This window comes from Cervus canadensis, chromosome 2 (genome assembly GCF_019320065.1).
Source record: "Cervus canadensis isolate Bull #8, Minnesota chromosome 2, ASM1932006v1, whole genome shotgun sequence".
Lineage (NCBI taxonomy): Eukaryota > Metazoa > Chordata > Mammalia > Artiodactyla > Cervidae > Cervus > Cervus canadensis.
In genome coordinates, this window is record NC_057387.1 from 108,219,594 (window position 1) to 108,247,578 (window position 27,985).

The window sequence follows — 27,985 nt, forward strand, 5'->3', positions numbered from 1 at the left end:
ACCTTGGAATCTTATAGTGCATGAAACTCATCAGCATGCAAATACCATGTCATCCAGGTGAGATGCGAAAACAACCATTAGCAGAGAAGTTTGGTGGACATGAAGGCACATCACTGCTTTTTATTGTGTGTGAACTTGCTTGGCATATTTAAATTCTGCAGGTTAAATTCTCTCCTTTAAAGTCACAGTTTCCAGTGAGATTGTGAAATAACCACACATTTTTTATGAACAGTCATCTTTAGGAATATGAGAGGGAATGAAACAGGTAACATTTTAAAATTAACCACTTTGTGGAGATGCAAACATAGAGAACAGACTTATGGGCATGGTAGGGGGGAAGGAGAGGGTGGGGTGAATGGGGAGAGTAGAATGGAAACGTATATACCACCATATGTAAAATAGACAGCCAATGGGAATTTGCTGTATGACCCCAGGGAACACAAATTGGGGCTCTGTAACAACCTGGAGGTATGGGAAGGAATGGGAAGTGGGAGGGAGTTTCAAGAGGGAGGGGACATATGTATACCTACAGCTGATCCACAGTGATGTATGGCAGAAACCAACACAATATTGTAAAGCAATTATCCTTCAATTACAAATAAATAAATTTAAAAAAATTAACCATTTGGTTGAAAGTAAGATTACATCTCTCCCTCTAAAAATGAAATGAAATAAAGAGAAATAGACAGTCCATCTGGGTGAAATTAAAATAGAGAAAAACAAAAAGTGCATGTGGAGTCCCCGCCTCTTGATGGCTTTTGCTGTGGGCTGAAGTCCCATGTTGAGGTCCAAACTTCAAAAGTGGCCTCCAACTGGACCTTGTCCGTTGGAAAAGCCAGAAGTAAATATTGATCCCAGGATCAATTGGTGTCTCTGTTGAAGCCGCCGTCTGCTCCAGTTGGAGAGACCAAGCCAGGTCACACTGATAAACAGCTGCTTTCAGGACAACTGGTCAACCTCAAAGGCACGGAGACAATCTCCCTGTCTCTGCACTGAAATTGTTCTTCCCAGAATGGAGAAGATGGCGATGAAGATGTTGGTGATATTTGTCCTTGGAATGAATCACTGGACCTGTACAGGTACGGAGCTTGGGGACCGGGGCTGCCTGCCCTTGATGATGGAGCCCCGTCTGGACCCTGCTTCCTGACTCACTGGGTCCGTGTGTGCTTGTGTGCCCAGGTTTCCCGGTGTATGACTATGACCCGGCTTCCCTGAAGGAGGCTCTCAGCGCCTCTGTGGCAAAAGTGAATTCCCAGTCACTGAGCCCCTATCTGTTTCGGGCGTTCAGAAGCTCAATTAAAAGAGTAAGTGCCTGTTACCTCTTCTCTATACTATTCTGTTTTTTTTTTCCTCTTGTCGTTTTTTGGGGGTACATGTTAAAATTTTTCCAGTTTAAAAAGATAACAGCTACTCCTCTCTTTCACATTCTTTTTTTGAGACAGAAAGGATTTAATTACAATTGTCATAAAGCTCTCGAAGCTACCTCGGATGCCTGATTCTTCTTGCAGTTTTCTTCCCTCTGGCCTCATTTCCTGTTTCCAGATGTTACCCTGTGCTTCTAGACCGAAAGTCCCCATGGTTCTTTCTGAGACGTTTATTAAAACCTGCTTGTTTATTAGAAATGAGGCCTTTTCAAGTTCAGCAGTCCTGCTCCTAATACTTATAGGAAATAAATTCTGGCTTTTGAGCCAAAGAAATCCACTTTCCTTTGTCAATTTGGTAATCGTCTGTTTCCTGTTAGCTTGGGGAAATGGGGAAAAGATGAATTTTCATGGGCTTCCAATGACTAAGACCATGATTGGCAAAGAAACAAACACAGAATTATCCTTCAAAGGAAATGAGAAACTAGACAGCAGTCATCTCTTCCCTCGCTGGGTCCCGGGTGATTTCACCACTCGCATATTGTCTTCTGCAAGGGGGAATAGAAATATCCTCCAGCAGAGTTAAGATTAAGATGAGAGGTGGGGAGCTTCTACAAGGTTCCAGGTCCTAAGAGTGAGAACTCCTTACAGCCAGGCCACCTGGGAAAGTGGGAACCAAGGAGATGTGACCAGGGGTCCAAGCAATGCCTGCTTCCTCACAGAGGTCAGAGGGCCACTGCTTCCTCTCCACGTTCATGCACGCCTCTCCCATCCCTCTGGGGTACCACCTTGTATGCATCTGTGCTCAGTCATGTTGTGACTCTTTGGACTATAGCCCACCAGATACCTCTGTCCATAGGATTTTTCAGGCAAGAATACTGGAGTGGTTTGCCATTTCCTCCTCCAGGGGATCTTCCCAAACTAGGGATAGAACCAGCATCTCTTGTGTCTCCTGCATTGCAGGCAGATTCTTTACCACTGAGCTATTTGGGAAGCCCTGGGTACCACCATAGTGCTGTGAAGGGCACACAGCTGCTGGCTCCATAGCTCCAGTCTCCAAATGAAATATCAATACATTCATCTTGACCCTGCTTCTTCAGAAAATGGCTCAGTTTCTCATTCCATATTCCCAGGAAATGTATCGAATTGTCCCCAGTTGTCTTTTCTAATTGGGTCATAGGTCACGAAGATGATGCTTTAGCAAGGCACCCTGCCCAGAACTGGGCTGCTGTAGACACGGTCAGTCACTTGGCCTGGCTGTCGCAGTGCGGAGACCCTGGAAGACATATGTGGTCAGCTGCCAAGCCAGAGGGAGAGTGCCTTCTGGAAGGGTATTGGACGGAATAAAAAACCTCTCCCTCCCACACTGGTGTATTGGCTTCCATCTTTCGCATTTAATGAAATCCATGTGTTGGGGAGTGGGTATCAGTGTCCTTTTGCCAAGCTTGCAAATCGACAGTCTAGATTCACTTGTAATTTACCTAGTGCTTGCTACAGAAGAAAGTTAGTAGTTAATTAAGTGAATAAGAGCCTGAGGACAGCTCCCGAGAGAACCAGTTACTGATACCACAGAAATTTGGCCAGTGGAGAGGAGCTAGCATGAGGTGTCATCATCCAGAGCACATTCCAGAACATGGGGCCATCTTGGTATCAGACATCTGAGCCCAAACATACGGGCACCTGCAAATAAACACACCTATGTGTGGGATCCTTAATGAGAGCACAAGTAGGAGATGCCCCTCCACTTCCGGTAGGCTGCCTTCTCTCTGGAATTCTGCCTAATTTTGTTTCTTTCCAGTCTTTTCTCTTTATTCAAATTCACTGGCCAAGTTCCATCACCATGTCTCTGCCATGAAAACTTCCCTCTTCTGCCAATGGAAGGAAAACTCTCCCCTTTTGATCTGTCCTGGTGATGCTTCTTTCTTTTTAGAAGTGGTTCACATTTTGCTTCTTATTGTATGTGTTCAGTTCAGTTCAGTCATTCAGTTGTGTCTGACTCTTTGTGACGCCATGGACTGCAGCATGCCAGCCCTCCCTGTCCATCACCAACTTCCAGAGTTTACTCAAACTCATGTCCATTGAGTCGGTGATGCCATCCAACCATCTCATCCACTGTTGTCCCTTTCTCTTCCCACCTTCAATCTTTCCCAGCATCAGGGTCTTTTCCAATGAGTCAGTTCTTCACAGACAAAGTATTAGAGTTTCAGCTTCAGCATCAGTCCTTCCAATGAACACCCAGGACTGATCTCCTTTAGGATAGACTGGCTGGATCTCCTTGCAGTCCAAGGGACTCTCAAGTGTCCTCTCCAACACCACAGTTCAAAAGCATCAGTTATTTGGAACTCAGCTTTCTTTATAGTCCAACTCTCACATTCATACATGACTACTGGAAAAACCATAGCCTTGACTAGATGGACCTTTGTTGACAAAGGAATGTCTCTGCTTTTTAATATTCTATCTAGGTTGGTCATAACTTTTCCTCCAAGGAGTAAGTGTCTTTTAATTTCATGACTGCAGTAACTATCTGCAGTGATTTTGGAGCTCCCCCCGCAAAAAGTCTGCCACTGTTTCCACTGTTTCCCCATCTATTTGCCATGAAGTGATGGGACCAGATGCCATGATCTTAGTTTTCTGAATGTTGAGCCTTAAGCCAACTTTTTCACTCTCCTCTTTCACTTCCATCAAGAGGCTCTTTAGTTCTTCTTCACTTTCTGCCATAAGGGTGGTGTCATCTGCATGTCTGGTTCCAAATAGGGAAAGGAGTATGTGTTAGTCATGCCTTCTACAAATGACCTAAAGATGGCCTCAAATATACCAGTGCCCCCCTTCCCCCACAACAGTAGACCCAGGAGATCCGCTCAGAGTCAAGCAAAGAGCTCAGGAAAGAGATGAAGGAATGGATCCCTTGCACTGATGGTGCCAAACAAAACAATTCACAAAAGGAGGAATACAAATGCACCCGAAGCATTGGAGAAAATGCGTCACCTCTCTAACAGCCAACAAAATCAGAATTAAAATACCAAGGTGAAAAGGAAGGAGAAGAGAAAAAGGGAAATCTCAAACATTGCTAGAGAGAGGGTAACTTGGTAAGATTATCTTTGGGAAGCAACTTGGAAATATGCGTTAAGAATGTTTATAAACACGTTAAGCATTAAAAATAGCAAATATAAGTTTTGATCTCATAGTTTCATTTCTAGGACTACGTCCAAAGGAAATAAGTGGGAAGCAATTTGGAAATATGTATTAAGCATATTTATAAACATGTTAAACATTAAAAATAGCAAATATAACTTTTGATCTCATAGTTTCATTTCTAGGAATATGTCCAAAGGAAATAAGTGGTTTTGTCATGTTTGTGTATATGTGGGAGGTTTGGGGTAGAGTTCAGTGGACTTAGGGAGAGGGGTCAGGCCTCGATATTTATCCCTGAGTTTGCTTCATAAGTCCAATGGTTCATGAGTTTTCCCTGGTGGTCCAGTGGTTAAGACTCCACACCCTCAATGCATGGGGCACTGGTTCAGTCCCTGGTGGGGGTACTAATCCTGCTTGCCACATGGTGTGGCTTAAAAACAAGTATCTGGAAAGCCCAGTGATTCTTGATCTGCCTAAACGCCAGCATCACCTGAGAGACTGAAATATTCCTGATGCCTCTTGGCAATGGCCTATATGGGCAAAGAATCTAAATAAAAAAAGAAAGAAATATACTTGACGTCCAAAAGGGAGGGTAACTCATTAAGTTCCAGTCTCTGAGGGTGGGGCTCACATTCTCACATGTTTCCTGGTCATTCTGATGTGTAGTCAGGGTTAAGAACCATTGGGTTTTCCCAGCAGACCTGGATTAAATACTGTTACAATTGATTTTGAATAACTTATCCCTTGGGCTCCAAGTTTAGAAAAGGATAGGGAAATGTGGGGAAATGGGACTTCAGTCATGAAGATTTCCTTGCTCCTCAACACCAGGTTCATTCAGACTGTTCCCTCAGTGGACACAAGCAGAGAAAGACAAGGTAGACATGGACCCTGTGCAGGGGACGAGGAAGACAGAGGCTGGACCAGATTGTGCTTGTGTTGACTTAAAAAGATGCACAACATGACAGTTGTGAGTTAAGTTTTATTTGGGGCAAAAAGAGGACTGCAACCCTGGAGACAGTACCTCGAAAGCTTTGAGAAAAAGCTCCAAAGAGATAGCAGGGAAGGACAGTATATATGTGATTTTGGTAAAGGGGGAATACATGCAGTCAAGCACATTTACTTTTTAGAAAGTTTCTGCTGGTCTCAGGAAGTTTCTGCTAGTCAGGAGAAACAGTCATCACCATGAAAGATTTTAGTGCTTTTCTAGATAGAGGAGATACAAGAATTGGGCTCATAAAATCAGCTCCTAAGACTATCTAACTCTCTGAAGACATGTCCTGCCAGTTTTGTCCTGAGTACAGAGTGCCTCCTTTCTGCTCTCCACCCTGAACTCCTTCAAGACATGTTGAAGGTCAACAGCTGCAGCAGCACTTGATTTAATCTTTGTAGAGGTAGATAACAGCCTTCCCAGGTGGTGCTAGTGGTAAAAAACCTGCCTGCCAATGCAGGAGACTTAAGAGACGGGTTCAATCCTTGGGTCGGGAAGATCCCCTGGTGAAGGGCATGGCAACTCACTCCGGTATTCTTGCCTGGAGAATCCCATGGACAAAGGAGCCTGGTGGGCTACAGTCCACAGGTAGATGGCAAGTGCCAATTTGTAGTTGACACTTCCGTGGAGCTCAGAGCCCATTGCAGAGAGAGGAAGAGAAAGGGCGGGGAGAGGGAAGAAGGAGATGGAGGAGAATGGGGTGAAATTACATAAAAAAGTGAAGGAAGTCTCAGAAAGTGGAGAGTCCTGTAGAGAAAATAAAACAGGGGGATGGGGGGATGGGTCTGGGCTGGGGCAGCTGTCAGATGGGCAGACGTATCCACAGAGATGCCATATTTGAGCTTAGTCTCAGGTAGGAGAACCTCCAGCTGTGGAACTACCCGCTGCAGGGAGTAGGGGTGGAGCTTTAAATAAAGTGAGAGAAGACCTCTAAAGATCTCTGAGGGAGGAGGCCCAGACAGTGACTGTGGGAAGTGGGCAATGACCAATGGTGGCACTGAGCCTCTTGGCCCCAGGAGGATGGGGAGTGGATGGATTCCGGGACATTCGGGGCAAAGCCACAGAAGCTTTGGGACCCTTTCTGTGTCTGCGCCCCTTCTTGTCCACTTTTACCTTTCCTTTTCTTTGCATTTTTTGCTTTTTGTCTTCATACGTTATTCTAGGCAGCTATACCCGAGATTTACTCTTTGTTCAATCTTAAGGGCTTAGTTTGAAAAACCCAAGTGACCTCCATGTTAGTTGGGCTTCTCCAGAGAAACAGAACTGAGAGCGAGAGACAGATGGGCAGGGAGATTGATTTTAAAGAATTGGCCCACACAGTTGTGGAGGGTTGGTGCAGCCAAAGTCTGCAGGGGGGGCTAGCAGGCTGGGGACCCAGGGAAGAACTGACACTGCAGGTGAAGTCTGAAGGCCATCTGCTGGCAGAATTCCTTCCTGCTGGGGAAAAGGTCAGTCTTTGTTCTATTTGGGCCTTCAATTGATTGGACGAGGCCCACCCACAGGAAGAAGAGTAATCTGCTTTTCTCAAAGCCCACCACTTTAATTTCATCCAAAAACACCTTCACAGAAACTTCCAGACTAATATTTGACCACAGATCTGGATGCTGTGGCCCAGCTAAGTGGACATAAAACATTAAACATTATAATCTCCAAAGGAATTGTTATGGGCCTTTTATGGCTTATATATTTTTATTTCTTTTTGAAGAATAAAAAAATCAGAATATACTTAGTATAAAGAGTCACAAGACTCAACAAGAAGGAAAAAACTAGAAGTAACATCTACTATTCAGTCCTCTGAGACACCCACTACAGACACGTGGCCGGATGTTTTTTGAATCTTTTTTTCTTCATATGTGGGTATAAAATACATTTTTAAAGAAAAACAGAACCACACTGTAACACTGATTATAGAGTACTGCATTTTTATTTCAGCCATAATGCTGGGTTTGGGATTTTCTCCAGTTGATTTCTTATTGTTGAATATTTGGGTTGTCTTACCTTTTTCAAAAAACACAGAGAAGAAATTGGCTGAAAGTGAATTCAAATGAAAAAGCAGAGCTATTAGACTTTTCTCCATATTCTGGAGTTGTGCTTAGAGATGCAAAAAAGGTTGCAAAATAATCTCACAGTTCAACAAAATGATCAGTATTCAAACCCCCCACATTTGCATCTTTTAAACTATGCCTTTGTCCTGCCAGTTTGCTTTCATCAGATTGCTCTAAGGAAAATTGCGGAAGCATAATGGAGGAGGGGATGATGGTGGGAGCAGGGGGCGGGTGGGGGAACAGGGGGCACAGAACCTGAACAATGCGCTCCAGCTGATAGACGAGGTTTTACTTGTTTAATGAGATTCATATTTAGTATCTAACATTTAAAAATTATCAATAAACAAGGTGGGAAATAATGGCAAGAGTGAGTTTTTAGTCCTGCTTGTTTTCAGAGAACTCTGCTTGTATCAGCCTTCCTCATTCTGTGTCAGAAAGAGACACGAGGAGCCCCAGCCCCATCCCAAGCTTGGAGCCTGTTGCCTGTCACCAAAGCAAAGCATCCCTTTATTCTCCATCTGTAAGTGGTCTGTAGGGGCTATCCAGGTGGCGCCAGTGGTAAAGAATCTGCCTGCTAATGCAGGAGATGCAAGAGCCGCAGGTTCAGTTCCTGAGTCGGGAAGATCCCCTGGAGGAGGAAATGGCAACCCACTCCAGTATTCTTGCCTGGGAAATCCCATGGACAGAGGAGCCTGGTGGGCTACAGTCCATGGAATCACAGAGAGTCGGACACGACTGAGCACAGGTGTGTGTGCTCACACACACACATACACGCTCGCACGCGCATGCACACTGTAACAGCACTATAGCTCAGGCCTGAACAGAGCTCAGTTAACACACGTATTTTCTCCGGCAGGCACATCACATTCTTCCTGCACTCGGGAAACTAGACAGCTTGTCAGCAGTAGGCTTGGGGGCCAATTTCAATAGCAAGGTCACCAAGGAAAAGCACAAAAATGAGAAAAGCATGCCACAAAATGGACCATAAAAATGACTTGTGTACAGTCTGGGAGCCAGGACAAGGAGGGGAGCATCACCTTGTCTGTCCCTGGGCAGGAGTGTGTGCATCGGCCCACTCAAGTTCTTTGCAGCCTAGCGTATGTCCATGAGCGGCTGTGACAGTACCCAGGACTGACTTGGGGTTGGATATACATTTTAGGAAATTTGCAAGTATGGAATTGGTAAATAATGAGGCTCCACGGTAAAGGGAAGTCATCAGAAGAAGCTTGGAGTCAGGACACCCACGTCCTGGTTCTGTGGTCTCAGTGAAGTCCTATGAACCTTCGTAGAGCGCTTCCTCCCCTGGTCTTCAGGATGAGGGTCAGAACTGGGCGATCGCCATGACAATTGAAAGCTTTAGTGGTGGGAGATTCTGGCACCTTTTTTCTTGTGCAGGGAGAAACATTTCTAGCATGTGACCTTCAGAAACACATCTGTAGCAAGCTGCCACTTTGTTTTTGTGAAGGTCAACGCCCTGGACGAGGACAGCTTGACCATGGACCTAGAGTTCAGGATTCAAGAGACGACATGCAGGAAGGAATCTGAGGCAGACCCCGCCACCTGTGACTTCCAGAGGGGCTACCAAGTGGTGAGTGTGGGGCAAAGGCCACCAGCCCGGAAACAAATGCAAGGGAGCTCTGCCTTCCTCCATCACCCAGAGCAATTCAAAGTCACACTGAGATCTTGGCCATGTCTGGTGTCCGGCCACCCTTCTAGGCACCATTAACTGTGTCCACGCTGTTCCCTGGGTGAGGGCGGTGTGACTCTGTGGTCAAGGACTTAAGCTCTGGAGTCTGCCATCCTGAATAATCATGGCAAATCATTTAACCCCTGTTGCCTCAGTTTTCTGTTCTTTAAAATGGGCATAATCATGGTGCCAGGCAAAGTGAATACAAAGAGGCCAATAGCAAAGAAAAATCCCTGAGACATTTCGCATTCTATCTTAAATGAATTCAAAATGCCAGTTGTGTCTCTGGGGCGAGGTGCATGTTTTGTAGTTGACTGTCATGCAAAAATCCGTCTCCCCCACCAGCTTGCACTCCACAGGGGTCAGGACTGTAGCCTGGTCAGTCCTGTTTCTCTGGTGACCAGCACATGGCCCCACGCTTGGTTATCCCCAGGGGTAGGAGCCCACCTGCACAGGCTAGCACGAGCACCCCAGACTCACTCTCCGAGGTGTTGTTCCAAGGGTGTCAGCGTTTTGTTATTTCACTGGTGTGATGACGTCTGTTTTGCTACATAGCAATATCAGTTCTGAAAAGAAGACCCTTTGCTTTGTTGTTCCATGGAAATTTTCTCCGTGATTGTTTCACAAACACCCCAAACCTGAGTGTCACTAGCATCTGAAGGAAATCTGAGACCAAGGGAGAGCAGAGCAGAGGCCTTTGGGGATCTTCCCAATTCTTGTTCTCATGGGAAACCATGCAAGGTAACCAGCTCAGTGCTCAGGAAGGGGATGTTTGCTTTCCAGGGGACTTGTAATGTAGCAAATGCTTAAGAGATGTCTCAGTCATTGTTTGCTTCTGCTTAGGTTTTGAGAAGTTTTTGTTTTGGAAAAATGAAATGACTGAATTTTTCCTTTCTGTTTGCACCATTGTGCCAAGCGCTATGATGTTGCCTGATTTCGTGGGGAGGTCCTAACATTTACACGAGCTGCTGGGCAAAGAACTCACTGTTTCTCCTTTTCCAGCCCATAGCGGTTTGCAGAAGCACCGTGCGGATGTCTGCTGAGCGCGCTCAGGATGTGTGGGTTCGCTGCCACTGGTCCTCCAGCTCCGGGTCCAGCAGCAGTGAAGAGGTATGCACAGGGGCTTGGCATCCCTCAAGGTGTGATAGAGTCACTGGACCATCACCTAGGTGCCTGGGCAAGTGTCTGAACCTGCAAACTCGTGTTCATTATCCCTTACTTCTTCCAATCCCATCTCTATAAGATTTTGAACATGAGCTTAAGAAAACAATGAGCAAAAGTTCTAGATTTAAGCATGCAGTTCACTGCCTCTCTGGTTTAGTGGAATAAAGGGGGGCATTTTTGATAGATGAGTGTTCATTTACTAGCTCTGCAATCTAGTTCAGGATATTTAATCTCCATGATCTGAGGCTTCTCCATCTGTTAAATGCCGGTAATAAAGACCACCCAATAGGATGTTGAGGAAACCAAGTAAGTTCACGGTCCAGAGTCTAGCACATAATAGATGCTCAGTAAATGACAGGACACATCTTTTTCCCTCAATTGCATTGATAATCATCTGCAATAATACTGAGAAATCAGTAACATGTAAAATTCTGACTTGGAATTATATTTCTTACTGAAGTATGTGTCTCATGAGGGCAGGGAATATTTGTTTTATTGTCTAGGACAATGTTTGATACTGGGTAGAAGTTTAGTCAATAATTAAACACATACAATAAAACTGAGGAAGAAATTTTGCCAATATGATACATGTAATATGATACGAGGAATATGATATGAGAAGGAAATCTCTATACTCTAGCTTGGGATAAAAGCATAACTGTTATATGTTTGCTTATTCATAATGGGATAATCTATCCTTCACTGCTATTTAAAGATGTTTCTACCATTACAAAGCCAAATCTGAACAACGTCTTTCTCTACCTATACTTTTATTCATTTTTTCAAGGTTTAAATCTGTAGTGAAAATTACATGAGAGGAGTAAATGATTTCAACTTCAAGAATTACACATAAAAGTAATGTTTCTCTATTATGAACATACACAGGCCCTACATATTTGTTTATTTATTTTTTCATTGCCTCACAATTTGGCATGTGGGATCTTAATTCTCAGACCAGAGAATGAACCCATGACTCCTGCATTGGGAGCATGGAGTCTTAGCCACTGGACTGCCAGGAAGACCCGGGCCTTACATATTTAATATGGAAGTCCGTTTTAGAGTTAGATAGGAGTGACACTCATGACCGAGGAACTCCTGTTACAGTTCAGTTCAGTTCAGTTGCTCAGTTGTGTCGGACTCTTTGCAACCCCATGGACTGCAGCACGCTAGTCTTCCCTATTCGTCTGCAGCTCCTGGAGCTTGCTCAAATTAATGTCCATTGAGTCAGTGATGTCATCCAACCATCTCATCCTCTGTCGTCCTCTTCACCCACCTTCAACCTTTCCCAGCATCAGGGTCTTTTCAAATGAGTCAGCTCTTTGCATCAGGTGGCCAGAGTATTGGAGTTTTGGCTTCAGCATCAGTCCTTCCAATGAATATTCAGGACTGATGTCTTTTTGGATGGACTGGTTGGATCTCCTTGTAGTCCAAGGGACTCTCAAGAGTCTTCTCCAACACCACAGGGGTGGTTTTAGTGTTATAAGGAGAATTCTGCAAAAATGTTCCGTTGAGCATAACCTTGTTGACCGATCTTGTTCTCACTGGCGATGTTTGGGGGTCAATCTCTGGGTGATTTCCGGGTGATTTCCCCCACATCGTGTCTCCCTGGTGCTAGTTCAGGCACCCAGGGCCTCCTGTCTGACTCCAGGAAGGAATTCAGGAAGTGACGTGAGCCTCACAGCTGACCCGCTGGTGCACGCCGGGCCAAGCTAAGCCAGAAGTGACAAGGACCAAGCGTCACGTCACAAACATTTTGTGTTGACTTTGTGGTTTATGTGGGGGAAGCCAGGAGACAGCCAGGAGCAACAAAAGCACAGCCCTGACCCTTGTGGGGTCTGTAGACCAGTCTGGGTGTCCGTTAAGCAGGGGCTACCCTGACTACCAGGCAGGCTTTTGGGAACACAGAGGGAGGATGGGAGCACGTGGGGCAGAGCAGGTTTCCAGGGAAACTAGAGAGTGGGTGACCTCAGGATGAAGTGCAAGGGGTGTGGAGGGGCGGGAGGGAGAGATTTCAAGCCCAGGGAGAGCATGACGGAGTTCCTGAGCATGAGAGAAGCTAAGCTGATGGGTGGAAATGGACAGAAATCCATTGTAACTAGGAGCAGAATGTGAGAAAGAGGCAGAAGGTGGGGCTGGAGAGGACCCGAGCCTGGCCACGGTGGACCTCGTGGGTCTTGTCAGGATCCTTGGCTTGGGGCTACTCGAGAATTCTAAGTAGGGAGGTGACAGAATAGATGGAGAACAGATTGGAGCTAGGTAAGAATGGAGCGATGGGAGGCTGGCAGGGCAGGTGAGAGCGGATGCTAAGGAGAGCTGGGAGTTAGAGGTGAACGTCCTGAGACAGGGATGCCGGTTCTCCTGAGACCTTTAACACCATAGAAATTGACAAGTGGGCCCCAGTTTAATCCCTCTTCCATCTCCAGTTTGGGAAGTTGATTCTGATTGCTTGCACAGCCCACAAACCTGTCACAACTTTCTCATCGCAGACTGAAAGCTACTCACTTTTCTTCCAATCCCAACTTTTGAGTGAAGACTCTGATAGAAAGTTAGTCCCTGAAACAAACACAATTTTTAAAATAAACTCCCAGGTTGCTTTCCCTCAAAGATTGGGAAACTGTAAAAAAGTATGAGCAAATAAAAAATTCCTTAAATTAAATGATTCTGCAATTTGAAAGAAAGAGGAGAAAGCAGATGGAGGTTTAAAGTAATTCCTGGAAACTCTAAAATAGATTTCTTATATGAAACAGGAAGAAAAATTAGATGACAGCTGTTAACCATTTTCAGTGAAATAAATGATGGTACTACAAACACGAAAGAAAATCGAATGGGATGAATTTAGACAAAGAACAAATAAATCATTGTTGGAAGTAGGAAATAAAAGAAAACTGAAAAAAAAAAAAAACCCTCAGAGTAATGAATATAAAGACCGCTTGAAAAACATATGTAGATAGTAAAAGAATTTCCAGAGAAAGGAATATAATGTAAAGAAAGATGGAAGCCAAAAATAGAGAATAAGACCAAAAAGTCCCAATTATTGTAAAATAAGACTTAGCTCAAATGGAAAATATCTGACAAGAATAAAGTAAAAGAAAGTGTCTCTAATATAGAAAACTTGGGTTTTTCACCACATAATTATAATAAGTTCAAAAGCTTTGTTAAAAGGTTTGAAGAAATAAATTTCTAAAATTGATAATATTCTCTCTTAACCAAATAAATATTTAAATTATGGGTAGTTTTAATTATTTTAAAATATTTTAATATTATGTCTATATTTAAATATATTTATGTATTTTTATATTTTTTAAATTTGTAAGAGAAGTATGTAAAGGGTAAACAATTTCTATATGGCACGTCAGTCAACCACATGATTGCAATGCTAACATCTGTAGCTTGGTGAATGGACTTGACTGGGCAAATCTGTCTGATTTGGAGTGGGTAGGATGAAGTTTGAAAGAGTTTAGCCTTGAGGCCCAAAACAGTCCAAAAGGAGAAACTGAAAAAGAATGAACAGGAATTCTGAACTCGGGGGAGGAGAGTTACAAGTATTTCATTTGTTTACTCTCTTCCATTTCAAATGATAGAACTTTACGTAGAAGTGGTCCAAGCCAAAATGAGGGAATGCCTTGGCTCACATTCCCAGAGCGAATGGGAGGAGTTGTGCTTGCGGATGACTCAGTTTAGGGACCGTCAACACTACCGATGCCACATTCATCTTTTCCTTCTCCCCTTCTCTTACTGCTCATGAGTTTTCTCCTTGCAGCAGGATGCAAGACTACAAGCCACTCCAGATTCATATCCGCCAAACTGAGCCTTTCTCTCTAACTTCTTGGCATCACTGCCATTGGCCTGGCTTGGGTCATGTGTCTCATTAAAAAGAAATAGTGCTGTTACTGAAGTATAATTCACAGACCATACAATTCATCCATTTAATGTGTACAATTCACCCAGTGGTTTTGAGTATATTCAAATGTTGTACAACTGTCACTGCTATCTAAATCCTGAACATTTTATCATCCCCAAAAGAAACTCCAATACCCCTTCCTCTTACCCTATTCTTTCCAACACTCAGTAACCACTAATCTATTGATATTTTCTTTGTCTATGAAGTTACTTTTCTGGCCATTTAATATGAACAGAAGCATGCAATATGTGTTCTTTTGTGACTGGTTTATCTCAGCATGTTTGGAGGTTCATACATGTTGTAGAATGTATCAGTACTTTTTCTGTGGTGGAATAGCAATGCATTGTATGGATAAACCACATTTGATTTATCCATTCGTTAGTTGATCAAAATTGGGGTTGTTTCTACTCTTTCGCTGTTTTAAATAATGATGCTGTGAGCATTCATGTACAAGTTTTTGTGCGGGCATGTATTTTTATCTATCTTGGATATTCACCTACAAGTGGAATTCCTGGAGCATAAACTAACTTTGTGTGTTAATTTTTGAGAAACTGCCAAGTAGTTTTCCATAATAGTTATATCATGTTATATTTCCACCAGCAACATATGAGAGTTCCAATTTAGTACATCCTTATCAACACTCATTATTGTCTGTCTTTTTATTTGAGTCATTCTAGTGGATGTGAAGTGGTTTCTCATTAAGATATTGATTTGCATTATCCTAATGAGTAATACTCTGGAGAAGGAAATGGCCACCTACTCCAGTACTCTTGCCTGGAAAATTCCATGGATGGAGGAGCCTGGTGGGCTACAGTCCATGGGGCTGCAAATAGTCGAACACGACTGAGCGGCTTCACTTCACTAATAAGTAATGATCATCTACTTGTATATCTTTTTTGGAGAAATGTCTACTTGAATCCTTTTTCAATTTTAAATTGGGTTATTTGTCTTCTTGTTGTTGAGCAGGAAGAGTTCTTTGTATATTTTGTATATAAGTTCCAAGAAAATTGCAAATGTTTTCTCCCATCTGTAAGGTTTTTTTCTTTCTTGATGGTACCCTTTGAAGAACTAAAGTTTTAAAGTTTAATGAAGTCAAATTGATCTATTTTTTTCTCTTGTTGTTCGTCTGAGTCTTTCATTGAGTTTCATGGCCCGCTTTGATTAGGAAAGGATCCAGCTTCATCCTTTTGCATGTGGATATCCAGTTGCCTCAGCACCATTTATTGAAAAGTTATTCTTTCCCCCACTGAACTGTGCCTCCTCCTAGACCAGTCACGCTGACAAAGGCCAGCAGGCTTACTGGCTGCTAAGGATGGAGATGGTGATAGATAGGTGGCCCAGACACCTGCAAGAAAGGTTTTGAGCCAAACAGCTGCCTTACTTTGTGACTCTGGGCTTTCGTGGGCTTTCCTGGTGGCTCAGCTGGTAAAGAATCCGCCTGCAATGCGGGAAACCTGGGTTCGATCCCTGGGTTGGGAAGATCCCCTGGAGAAGGGAAAGGCTACCCATTCCAGTATTCTGGCCTGGAGAATTCCATGGACTACAGTCCACGGGGTCGCAAAGAGTCGGACTCGACTGAGCAACTTTCACTTCACTGGACTTTTGGTGGCTTCATGAAGACTTCTTGTGCACAACTTTCCTATTTAACACATATGAGGACTTCATAGAAAGAAAACTCCAAAATTTGACCTGAACACAGTTTGTCTGCAAGTCCATGTAATGAAATTCCTTCTTTCTGGCCCACATCTGGGACTCATTTTGAGTCTAGTGGAAATCTTTTTAGATGATTTAAACGTCATGTAAGTTGTTCTTCCCCGTGTACTTTTTTGGACACACATGGCTTCCCTGGTGGCTCAAGGGTAAAGAACCTGCTGCTGATGCAGGAGGTCTGGGGTAGAGTTCAGTCAAGTTAGGTAGGGAGAGGGGTCAGGCCTTGATATTTATCCCTGAGTTTGCTTCACAAGCCCAATGGTTCATCCGACTTTCCTGGTGGTCCAGGGTGGTTAAGACTCAGCACTCTCAGTGCAGGAGACATGGGTTCAACCCCTGGATGGGAAGATCCTCCTGGATAAGGAAATGGCAACCCAGTCCAGTGTTCTTGCCTGGGAAATCCCATGGACAGAGGAGCCTGGCAGGCTACAGTTCATGGGGTCACAAAGGGTCAGATACGACTCAGTGACTAAACACCAGTACGTTCAAAACCATACATTAATTAAAGTTATCTGATAAAGCTTATTGCCTTATTTCATTAAAAAGTTGTATGAGTCTTCCAGTTAATGGTTGCATATTTTGTAGTGTCTTTCCTTTTTCTCTTTCATGTGCTGACATACACCGATGCCTGAATTAGATGTTTTTTGGGGATATCCTGGGATCCTCTACATCAAGAAACAGTTACCTGCTTGGTAAGTTGAGACCTTTTTAATATTAAGATCTTTTAAATATTTTTTCATGAATTAACTTCATATTGAAGCTCTCTATCAAGGAGTGATTTAAAACTGGAAATAGCTCTATATAAGCTTTGTACAATGACAGAATTTATGGACAATAAACATTTGCTTTTGCTCCTTTCTTAACAGTAGGCAAAAATGACACAACTCTTCATTTAGGCAACTCTTTTCATTTATGCAGAGACTTTCCAGACATACTTCCATTTCACAGCTCTGACATCTCTGCTGGTTAGGCAGGACAGTTGCTGGTTTTCACCCTAAGATGGTCTCCCAACTTGAACATGCTTGTTCCTTCCTGGGTGCAAAACCAGTTTTAGGACTCAGGTATGCAATGACACATGAGCTTCCCAGGTGGCTTAGTGGTAAAGAATCCGCCTGCCAATATGGGAGATGCAAGAAATGCAGGTTCAGTCCTTGGGTTGGGAAGATCCCTTGGAGGAGGAAATGGCAACCCACTCCAGTGTTCTTGCCTGGACAATCCCATGGGCAGAGGTGCCTGGTGGGCTGCACTACGTGGAGTCACAAAGAGTTGGACACGACTGAGCACACACACACATGCAACAGTGCACATGTGGAAAGATCTGGACTAGTCCTCATCCAGCTGGTTGGGGCTGTAACCCTCCAGCCAGGTCACCAGAGCTGACCATCCCTTCTAGAATCTTGCTTGGGAGAGGGAGGGCTCTCCGTTTCCCCTTCATAAGCAGTCTATCACTTGAAGTCGGGTCAGGTTAGTGTTCTTTGGCTTAGGAAGCATTTTTGCATGTGAGCTCAGTTGCGTCCAACTCTTTGTGACCCCATGAACTGTAACCTGCCAGGTAACTCTGTCCATGGAATTTTCCAGGCAAGAATACTGGGGTGGGCTGCTATTTCTTCCTCCAGGGGAACTTCCTGACCCAGGGATCTACCCAGAGCCTCCTAGATCTCCTTGCATTGCATCTCTTGCATTGCAGGCAGATTCTTTACCACTGAGCCATCAGGGAAGCAGAAACCATTTTTACTTATTGATAAAATAGGTAAATGAGAGGATTTTCCCTATTGGAGCTGATGGCAGTGAAACCCCTTGGTGATCTTTCACTGCTTCCTTGCAGGAAAGGTGTATTTGTGGCATCAATAATAAAACCATAGAACCAGAAGCGGGCAGTCATAATTGCCTTATGACTATTACTGTGTTACAGGTCTCACTCCTGACAGATCCAGAGGTGAACCGCTTTATGAACGATCACGCGGTAAGTGGTCCCGTTTTCTTCTGCCAGATACCAACACATCCTCTTCTGATCAAGCCAGAATGCACTGAAGCCATGTCATAGGAGATAAACCCCTGAAATGCAAAATATTTTAAAGGAAAATGAGAAGAACTGTCCTGCATAAACTTGTTTTGCACATCACTGAAAAGCTGACTTTGAAGCATTAAAACTCACTTGAAATTTATCAGGATTCAAAGTATCAAATCTGGCTGAGAAAATTAGCACTGACCTCCCTCCTGTCCCAGGCTGCAACATTTTCTAAAAATCCCAAGCTCTTATGAATTCCTCTTTACCCTCCACCTTCAACTTTACTTTTCAGCAAGCAGACAGAGCCATCAGTTATTTAGTTTCTCCCTTTTATAATAGGTTTTCTCATTTAACCATCATGATGGCTCTATAAACCAGGAGTATTATCTGTTTACACAGAAGAAGTAACAACTCATGATGTTTGTTGTGACACAAAACACTCACCCTCTACTAAATGTTTGACAGTTTTCTCCTTCAGCTTCACAACCACCTTGACAGGAACACTATGTTCCTTCCCATTTTGCAGATGAGCAAACCGAGGCTTAGTGAGCTTCTGTAGCGTCTTCAAGGCTTCACGGCCGATGTAGAACTTTAATTCAGGTGGGCAGTGGCAGACACAGGACCTAGAGACAGATCTGTCAGACTCTGGTTTCTGTTTTTTCCAGGCCACTTTCCAGAAAAATTGTGAAATTTACTCTCTGATCAGAGTTCTCTATTACAATAACACAGGTATTAATGTTTTATTGAACTCAACGTCTGACCATTCTTCAGCTTACTCCCAATTTATCTGAAGTACTAAAGCTTACAATATGAGGCTTGCTTACAAGAAGTGCCTAAGTTTAGACCTCCTTTGGTGTGCCATTTTGAAAGAAATACAGTTATTCTAACAACGTGACCACCACTGAGAACAGTTTTGAACACTTGTTTTTGGAATTACCTGCAGAGTCTAGGGCCCATTCTTTTGAGTCCCTGTGGTGGTGGAAAGCTTGTGCTCTTGGATTTAACTTTGGAAATAAACTCAGTTAATTAGATTAATAACCAATTTGGGTGCATTTGTCATCTATTGTCGTTCAGTTGCTAAGTCGTGTCCAGCTCCTTGTGACACCATGGACTGCAACACGCTGGGCTCCTCTGTCCTCCACCAACTCCTGGAGTTTTTGCTCAAATTCATGTCCATCTATTGCGGTGTGTCAAATGACCATACAGCCTAGCAGCTTAAAACAGCAAATGTTTCTTGTCTGATAGTTTCTGGGTCAGGAACCCAGCTGTAGCTTAGCTGGGTGTTTCTGGCTCAGAGTGTCTTGAAGGTGGCAGGGAAATTATTGACCATGGTTGAGACCTCATCTGAAGGCTTGACTGGGCCTGAGGGACCCACTGCCAAGGTTACTCATGTGGTGGTTGGCAGGGCTCAGTTCTTGGGGGCTATTGGACTGAGGGCTTTGGTTTCTCAGCATACAGGCCTTTCCACAGGGCTTTCTGAGTGTCCTCAACGCATGAAAACTGATTTCTGCCAGAGAACATGATGAGAAAGAGAGGGAGAGAGAGGACTGAATGAGCAACAGAGAATCCAAGAGACACACAGTCTTTTATTTCCTGATTTTGCAAGTGATATAGAATCACTTCTGCATAGTTTACTAACCACACACACTGACCCTGGTCCAATGTGGGAGAATACTCAAGACTGTGAATATCACCATGTGTCCATCTTGGGGGCTGGCTACCACACTGGGAAGATGTCATTTGGGACATATACGTATATATGTGGATATAAATTAATGTGACAGATCCTTTTTATATTCCTCGGAAGATAATCCCAGAGCTGAATTCTAAAATCATTTTGGGCTTTGGGGCCATCATTGACTCGGATGTGCAGCCATCTCAGAGACTGCTTTGAATATGACAATTCAATTTAATTCAACAAATGCGTGTGACAGGCCCCGGGCAGCTCCCACAGAGGACTGAGGGATCAATGTGACAGTTCCTCGAGGGCTTACGGAGACACATTCAGCTGTAACACCACGGGGACGAGAGTGAGGGAGCCTTGACAAGGAAGATGAGGTTGTCGTGTTCCTGGGGAGCCTCTTGGCAGTAGGGGCGCAGGTGGTGCTGGTCACAGTCCTTCTCATTAACGCATAGTCACTCAGTCTTGCATTGTCTGAGGTCTAGATGTGAATGACAGAGCCCGTATATTCCCTTTCTGTCTTCAGAGATGAGAAGAAACTTTCCTCTTGGAAATAGAAGGTACTCGAACCCGTGGTCCAGAGCAAGAGTAAGCCCTGGCTTTGAGTGACAACTTCAAGGTAAGGGAACATGGCTAAAAACATGCATAATTGGAAATAGAGGCGACTGGAAGGAATGCCTTATAGCTGTTGCCGCTGCACCTCCAAATGTCTGCAGTCCGCTCATCAGCTCCCATCTCACCTCCCACCTTCTCTTCTCTCCTCCTGGATCCTGATCCTCAACTGTCTCTTCACTTTTTTTCACTCTTTTCCCCATGGCTTTTGTTTGCTGATGTCAATGTGTTCAAATTTCTCCACTTTAAGAGCAAAAATTAAATAGCGAACAAACGGAACGGCCCTTTCCTTTGACCCAGCCTCTTCATCCTAACAGCTGCCTCCTTCTCTCCCTCCTCCCTTGTTGCATAAGATTTTTGATGATGATGATGTGTGTGTACTTATTCATTCAGTCATATCGGGCTCTTTGCGACCCCCACCATGGACTATAGCCCACCGGGCTCCTGTGTCCATGGGATTTCCCAGGCAGGAATACTGGAGTGGGTTGCCATTTCCTCCTCCAAGGGATCTTCCCGACCCCAGGATGGAACCTGCATGATGTCTCCTCTGTCTCCTGCATTGCAGGCGGATTCTTTACCCACTGAGCCACTGGGAAAGCCCTAAGCTTCTTGACAAAACTGTGGTCCAAGGCTGCGGCCGTTACCTGCCCACCTCCCATTCACTTTTTGGTTTTTTTTGCCAACTGGATATTGGCCCTTCAAATCTCTGACGTCTAATCTGCCTTCCTTTTCTTGATCAGTCATTTAAATCCTGATGGCCGTTCATGCGATCTCCTTCACCCAGTTCTTCCCTCCTCTGTTACCTCTTCCACGTGCCTGCTTTCCAAATACACATTGCTCACCTCACTGTACCCTGAGAGCCAGGCTCTTTCATCAGCTGCCCACTGCATGCAGTTGCAGTAAGCATCCTTGAGCCCTTGACACTCAAACATCCTCCTCTTCAGTCTTAGTAGAGGCATCACCACTCACTGAATTTTCTCCTGTTCAAAATTTTATAGTGTCATTTGATTTTTAAAATTTTTGTTGAAGTATAATCAGCTTATGGTGTGTGTTATTATACTTTCAGATGTATAGCAAAGTAATTCGGTTATATACATATATGTCTTTTTTTTTTTAAAGATTCTTTTCCATCATAGGTTACACAGTCACTCTTCTTTACCCTTCATATTCTCCCAACATCCACAGGGGTCCTATTGATTTTGCCCACATATTTTCTCTGGCTTTAGCGCATCATTGCATCACCATCACCACTCACATCGCGCCATCTTGCCTCAGCTCCTGATTCCACACTGTCCACCTTGCATGCGGCCCTCAGGTTTATCTGGAAATGCAGAGGAGATTCTGACCCCTCTCCATGCACTCCTTCACTTATAGGACAAGGTAGAGGCAGACCCTGAGCCAAGAGGAAGGACATCCCATTTGCCTTGGTGCTGGAGACTGAGCCCTGGTTTTGCAAACCCACAATGGGCACCACTGAGTCTCATGCATGTATTTAATAAACTCCCAGTTACCCGGGACTGGAACAAAGGCAGTTTTGTCTTTTTAAAGCCTCCCAAGTGGAAAAGGGACTGGCAACCCACTCCAGTATTCTTCTCTGGAGAATCCCATGGATGAAGGAGCCTGTTGGGCTTCAGTCAGTGGGATCACACAAAGAGCTGGACATGACTGAGAAGCTAACAAGTATTAAAGGAACATGGTGAAGTCACATTTCAAAGGGATTTTTGGATATAATTATACTTATAGACTCAGTGAACATTCATTCTCACACACAGACACACATAAGTTAATCATGAAGCCTGGGCTGGGTTTTAAGTTTACATAACACTGTATGCTTTCAGGATAAAGTCCAAATTCCTAGTGCGTCCTGCAACGGCCTTTGTGGTCCATCCCATGCCCACTTCTCCAGCCTCATTGCTCCCAAGGCTACCAGCCCTGAAGCTCTTGTGACACTGAAATACCTGCTGAGACCTCTATCTGGAACATTAAAAAGTGAAGTGAAAGTGTTAGTTGCTCAGTCATGTCCGACTCTTTGCGACCCCGTGGACTGTAGCCCACCAGGCTCCTGTCCATGAGATTCTCCAGGCAAGAATACTGGAGTGAGTTGCCATTCCCTTCTCCAGGGGATCTTTCCAACCCAAGGATCGAAGCAGGGTCTCATGCATGGCAGGCAGATTCTTTACCGTCTGAACCACCAGGGAAGACCTACCTGGAACGTCCACCTAGCTAATTCCTCTTCCTCACTTACATCTCAGCTCAGCTCAGCGTTACTTCCCCTTAAGGGTCTCCCCAAGTCAGAGTAATGTCCCTTTATGGGTTTCCCTATTGCCGGGAGAAATACCAATAACCTCAGATATACAGATGACACCACCCTTATGGCAGAAAATGAAGAGGAACTAAAGAGCCTCTTGATGAAAGTGAAAGAGGAGAGTGCAAAAGCTGGCTGAAAACTCAACATTCAAAAAGAAAGATCATGGCATCCGGCCCCATCACATCGTGGAAAATAGATGGGGAAACAGTGGAAACAGGGAGAGACTTTATTTCCTTGGACTCCAAAATCCCTGCAGATGGTGACTGCAGCCATGAAATTAAAAGATGCTTGCCCCTTGGAAGAAAAGCCATAGCTTGCTCATAAGCAACCTAGACAGCACATCACTTTGCTGACAAAGGTCTGTCTAGTCAAAGCTATGGTTTTTCCAGTAGTCATGTATGGATGTGAGAGTTGTACTATAAAGAAAGCTGAGTGCCAAAGAATTGATGCTTTTAAACTGTGGTGTTGGAGAAGACTCTTGAGAGTCCCTTGGACTGCAAGGAGATCCAACCAGTCCATCCTAAAGGAAATCAATCCTGAATGTTCATTGGAAGGACTGATGCTAAAGCTGAAACTCCAATACTTTGGCCACCTAATGCAAAGAACTGACTCATTGGAAAAGACCCTGACGCTGGAAAAGATTGAAGGTGGAAGGAGAAGGGGACGACAGAGGATGAGATGGTTGGATGGCATCACTGACTCGATGGACATGAGTCTGAGTAACCTCCAGGAGTTGGTGATGGACAGAGAAGCCTGGTGTGTTGCAGTCCATGGGTTTGCAAAGAGTCGGACACAACTGAGCAACTGAACTGAACTGAAGTCCCCATGACAGGGCGCTGCAATTACCCATTTCCTCTCTGTTTCATCTGACTCCCCCGGGTCCCCCAGGGAAGGGCTGAGATAATTTCTTTTGCCAGCATCTCCCAGGGCTCCACACAGAGCCAGGCACCCAGAAAGCAGCAGAAAGTACTTTTTTTGTTTTTTTTTGAGTGGATGACAGAATCTTTCATTTTGGATATTGAGCTTCTGTTATCAAAAAAGTCAGCTGAGCTTAGTGTGATTAATTTTTAACCGCAGGAATTTAAAAGAGGTCAACTGACATTTTAACTAAAGTCGAAGAGAAATTTACCAGCGAAGCTGTATAGGATGAAAGATGCAAATGGTAGATTTTCTTTTGAATCTATGCTCACCCTAAAAATAACAACTAGCTTCAGGCTGAGATCAAGAGAGTACTGATTACAAAGAAACAGACTCATCAGATTTCTTTTTTTATAAACTTAAATCATATCATTTGCTTTACAGAACATTCTCAAGGGGAGAAAACACAATTCTCAATGGATTGACTGTATGTTATTTATTAATGATTATACTGGATGTATATATATAATGATTATATATTATATTTTACATGTTGTATAATATAATTATTATATTATATATAATGATTATATATATTTTATATATATATATATATAATGACTATACTGGATGTATATATATATATATGTGTGTGTGTGTGTGTGTGTGTGTGCGCGTGCTCAGTTATGTCCAATTCTTTGAACGACCCCATGGACTGTAGTCCGCCAGGCTGTCCTGTCCATGGAATTCTCCAGGCAAGAATCCTGGAGAGGGTTGACATTTTCTACTCCTGGGGATCTTCCCGATGCAGGGATTAAACCTGGGGTCTCTTACATCTCCTGCACTGGCGGGCAGATTGTTTACCACTGTGCCACCTGGGAGCCATATATATAATGATCTGATTTCTGTAAAGAAATTGATCACTTAAGAAATGTCTCTTTAAAGGCAATACACACCAAAGGGCAAAGGCTGCTGTCCTGGCCTGGACATTGACCTTGCTTATCCTCCCAGTTATAACCCTGCACTCCCATGACCCTCAGCAGAGCAGGATCCCTACAGTCCTAAGATAAGGTCTGCCTAGGGGGCCCAGTGAGGCGGCCAGTCCACCGTGTCTGGAGTCTGGTTCCGAGCTTTCTCTGCCGCTTTAGGAGGGGTGAAGATGACACAGTCCTTCAACCCCTCGGGCTCAGCTTTTCAAAGATTTATGATTATTATTATTTTTACTTTTGTCCCTGTTAGACCATGAGCTCCTTGAGGATGTGTTACCTTGTTATCCTTGTTATTAGTTTAGTAGCAAGAAATATGATTAATAATGTCTGTACTGTTACTAATAACAATATTCTTTGTCTAGTTCCTAATGCTCAAAATAATGTCTTTAATACAATGAGTTCCCTCAGGTTGAAAGAAAGGAATGAACCAATGCAGGACCAAATACATGACTCTTCAAATTGTGAATGACATGCTTCCGGTGGGGAAAGGTCTCTGGAAGCAGAGTCTTTGGTTCATCTTAGAATCAGAATCCTTGGAGCCTGGCTTAGTTTCTGGAACAAATGAGGAGCTGAGGAAGTATTTTTGTTATTTAATAACCACTGTTCTAGGATTCTTTCAGACTGCTAGAAGATTTATTTAATATGTAGGAGTGGGTAGTGAAAGAGAGTGTTTCAACAAAGAGGTCTGAGATTCTTTTTCTTGTTTGCTACTTTGAAATAGGAATGGGGGAAAGCAGGTCCCAGGTCTCACGTTGAAAGGAACCTGTTTGAGAGGCTCACACTTTCTTGATCACCACAGTTGGCCTAGTTCTGACTTCTGCACGAGACAGTAAGTCCGAAGACTACAAACCACACTGCCTGCACCCAAACCATGGTCGCGTGAGCGAAGCGTGTTCCTTAAGGTTGCAATGTGGATTAGCGCGGAATTCCTACCCTATGGCGTCCTTGATAGCTCTGAGGTAAAAGAATCCTCCTGCAATGCAAGAGTCCTGGGTTCAATCCCTGGGTCAGGAAGACCCCCTGGAGGAGGAAATGGCAACCCACTCCAGTATTCTTGCCTGGGAAATCCTGTGGACAGAAGAGCCTTGTGGGCTACAATTCGTGAGAGTGTAAAGAGATGGACATGACTAAGCAACTAACCCACCAGCACCACCACCTACCCTATATGGCCAAGAGCAGCAGAGGAGGCAGTTATCGGTGGGATCTTTTGTCAATAACTGCATGGTGAGAAGAATCATTCTCCTGACTTTTGTCCAACAAATATTCATCAAATGCCCGCTTTGTGCCTGGCCCTACACCAATGATCAGAACTCTCAAGGGTGCCTGGGTTTGTGTTTGGACCTTTCCACCTATGCTGCCTTGTTTAAATCCTGCAACTGTCCAAGTGAAGTATCATCATTATTACCTCCATTTTGTAGATGAAAAAACAGGCCTTGGAGGCCCCTCCTCTCAGAGCTGGCGCTGAATTGAGATTTAGTTCTCGATGTCTGTCTGTGTGTCTGTCTCCAAAGTGCCTCCTTTTCTTCCTGCAATACTCGACCTCATGTCAATATCTCCACATTTAGAAAATAACACGAGGGGGCAAAACCTCAAGGATCATTTGTTTAAGAAATATTTGTGATGTGCTGGGTGAAGCACATATGGAGGGTGACCCAAAAACCTGAGCCACCGCGGTGAGCCTGCTGAGTGATTTCAATGTTCAGGAGTCAGGCTTATTATTCATAACCTCTTGTCACGATCTTCCAAGATAACCTACGTATCGGGGGACCCAGACTCCCATATAAGATGGAAGAGCCCAGTCAGTGTCTGGAGGTGGAAAATGTGTCTAGATTTACTCACCCTCTGCTCTGACACTCGTCCCCTCACATGCTTACTGACTACCCCACCAAGCGCAGTGCGTTCCACTCCTTGCAGTAGTGATGTGCTACAAAGGTGCTGCAAAAGCTGAATCAGTGAACACTGAACCATCGCTCCTGTAGGAAATACAGGGTTAAGCTCCTATGAGCCTTTGGTCACATTTTGTCCAGTAATCTGTATGCGCCTTTCATGTGTGTTTCTGTTGAAAGACATCTTATTTAATACATATGGTTGGTTTATTAATATGGGACTCACAGCCATGGCGCTGTTACTCCTGCCTGAAGGAAGCTCATCTCACGGAGGTATTTTCTCCAGCAGGCATAGCACGGTCTTCTCACGCTCAGGGCACTGGACAGCATTTCGGGACTGTATGCGGGGGCCATTTTAAATAGCAAAATCACCAACAAAAGTCACAGAAAAACAAAAACCATGGCACCAAATAGGCCCAAGAGGACACTTGTTTACAGTGCGAGAGCCCAAACCGGGCAAATGGCCTTGTATGAGCTCACCTGGGAATGTGTGCAATTTTTCTCACTCTGAACATTCTAGAATGACTCAAAAAGTGGCTCAGAAGGTAAAGAATCTACCTGTAACTCAGGAGACCTGGGTTCGACCCCTGGGTCAGGAAGATCCCCTGGAGAAGGGAATGGCTACCCACTCCAAAACTCTTGCCTGGAGAATCCCATGGACAGAGGAGCCTGGCGGGCTACAGTCCATGGGGTCTCAAAGTGTCAGACACAACTGAGAAACTCACACTTTTACTTTACAGGTAAATACCAGCCAGGAGGCAAATCTGTGAGTAACGAGGATCTACTGTACCGTGGGCTCCCCACCCAGTTTATCCTTAGCTTCCTTGTAATCTCTCTTGTTCCTTCCCACCTGGTGTCTGCACCTGCTGTCCCCAGCACCTCTCTCAGGCATTGGCTCTGTTATCCACCCTTTGGTTCCATCTGGCCGTTGTCCATCCACTTCCTGCTGAACCTCGCAGCTGAATTTCATGCTGATGAGCACTCCCTTCTTCCCTGAAATCCTCTGGCTCCTGAGACGTGGCCTCCTTGGCCCTCCTCTTGGCCATGACCCTCAGTGGATGCTCAGTGCATACACATTTATTGACTGGATGAATGACAGATGAATGAATGAACTGTCCCACCTCAGATGACCCAGGTCCTCACGTGGCCATGACTTCTGCCAGTCTACTGCTGACCTGACTTGATTGGTTCCCTCCCTCTCCCATCACCAGCACCTCCTTAGTTCAGACTGAGTCCAGGATCTGGTTGCAGCCTTTCCTCGGGGACCCTTCCCTCTCTGAGACTTGACCTTCCTTCCTGGGTCTATATTTCTGTTCCATGGACTCCATGACCTCCTTTTCTCCCTGCAGGTGTCTCTCACCCCCCTCCCCCGCCCCTTTTTTTTTCTTCAGGGAACTGGCTGCTTTGCCTGGTTTCTCTAGTCTCTGGTGCCATCTTGGATTCCTTTTCAAACAGCGCCCAGGAATCTGTGTCCTGTGTCTCCATAAGAGTGTGAAATGTGTGCCACAGGGTCTAACCCTCCCCTTCTTCTCTCTTTTAACAGCAAAATGCATTGGAAGAAATGGAAGTTCCAATGAAGAAAGATACCTTATGAATTGTGTAATTTTCTTTTGATCAATTTCAGTCCCTAATAAATGGCTTACTTTTCCTTTCAT

At 44.3% G+C, this 27,985-nt stretch overlaps 1 protein-coding gene across 1 annotated transcript; it reads left to right on the forward strand.

Annotated features, from left to right (window-relative positions):
• The first annotated feature begins 874 nt into the window (after window positions 1–874).
• Window positions 875–27,984, forward strand: SPP2 (secreted phosphoprotein 2). The gene is made up of 8 exons (XM_043462050.1): window positions 875–1,079; window positions 1,180–1,304; window positions 8,992–9,114; window positions 10,216–10,323; window positions 16,626–16,680; window positions 17,901–17,951; window positions 20,204–20,296; window positions 27,874–27,984. Exons 1-7 carry the CDS (start codon window positions 1,013–1,015, stop codon window positions 20,284–20,286), a joined length of 612 nt encoding a protein of 203 aa, XP_043317985.1. The 5' UTR covers window positions 875–1,012; the 3' UTR covers window positions 20,287–20,296; window positions 27,874–27,984.
• The last annotated feature ends 1 nt before the right edge of the window (window position 27,985 follows it).

Excerpts from the sequence above, each read along its gene's own strand:
- SPP2 (XM_043462050.1), top strand. The coding sequence starts at position 1,013 with ATGGAGAAGATGGCGATGAAGATGTTGGTGATATTTGTCCTTGGAATG. Across the intron at positions 1,080-1,179 it reads GAATCACTGGACCTGTACAG|GTTTCCCGGTGTATGACTAT; the intron begins GTACGGAGCTTG and ends TTGTGTGCCCAG. Across the intron at positions 16,681-17,900 it reads AAGAAACAGTTACCTGCTTG|GTCTCACTCCTGACAGATCC; the intron begins GTAAGTTGAGAC and ends ACTGTGTTACAG.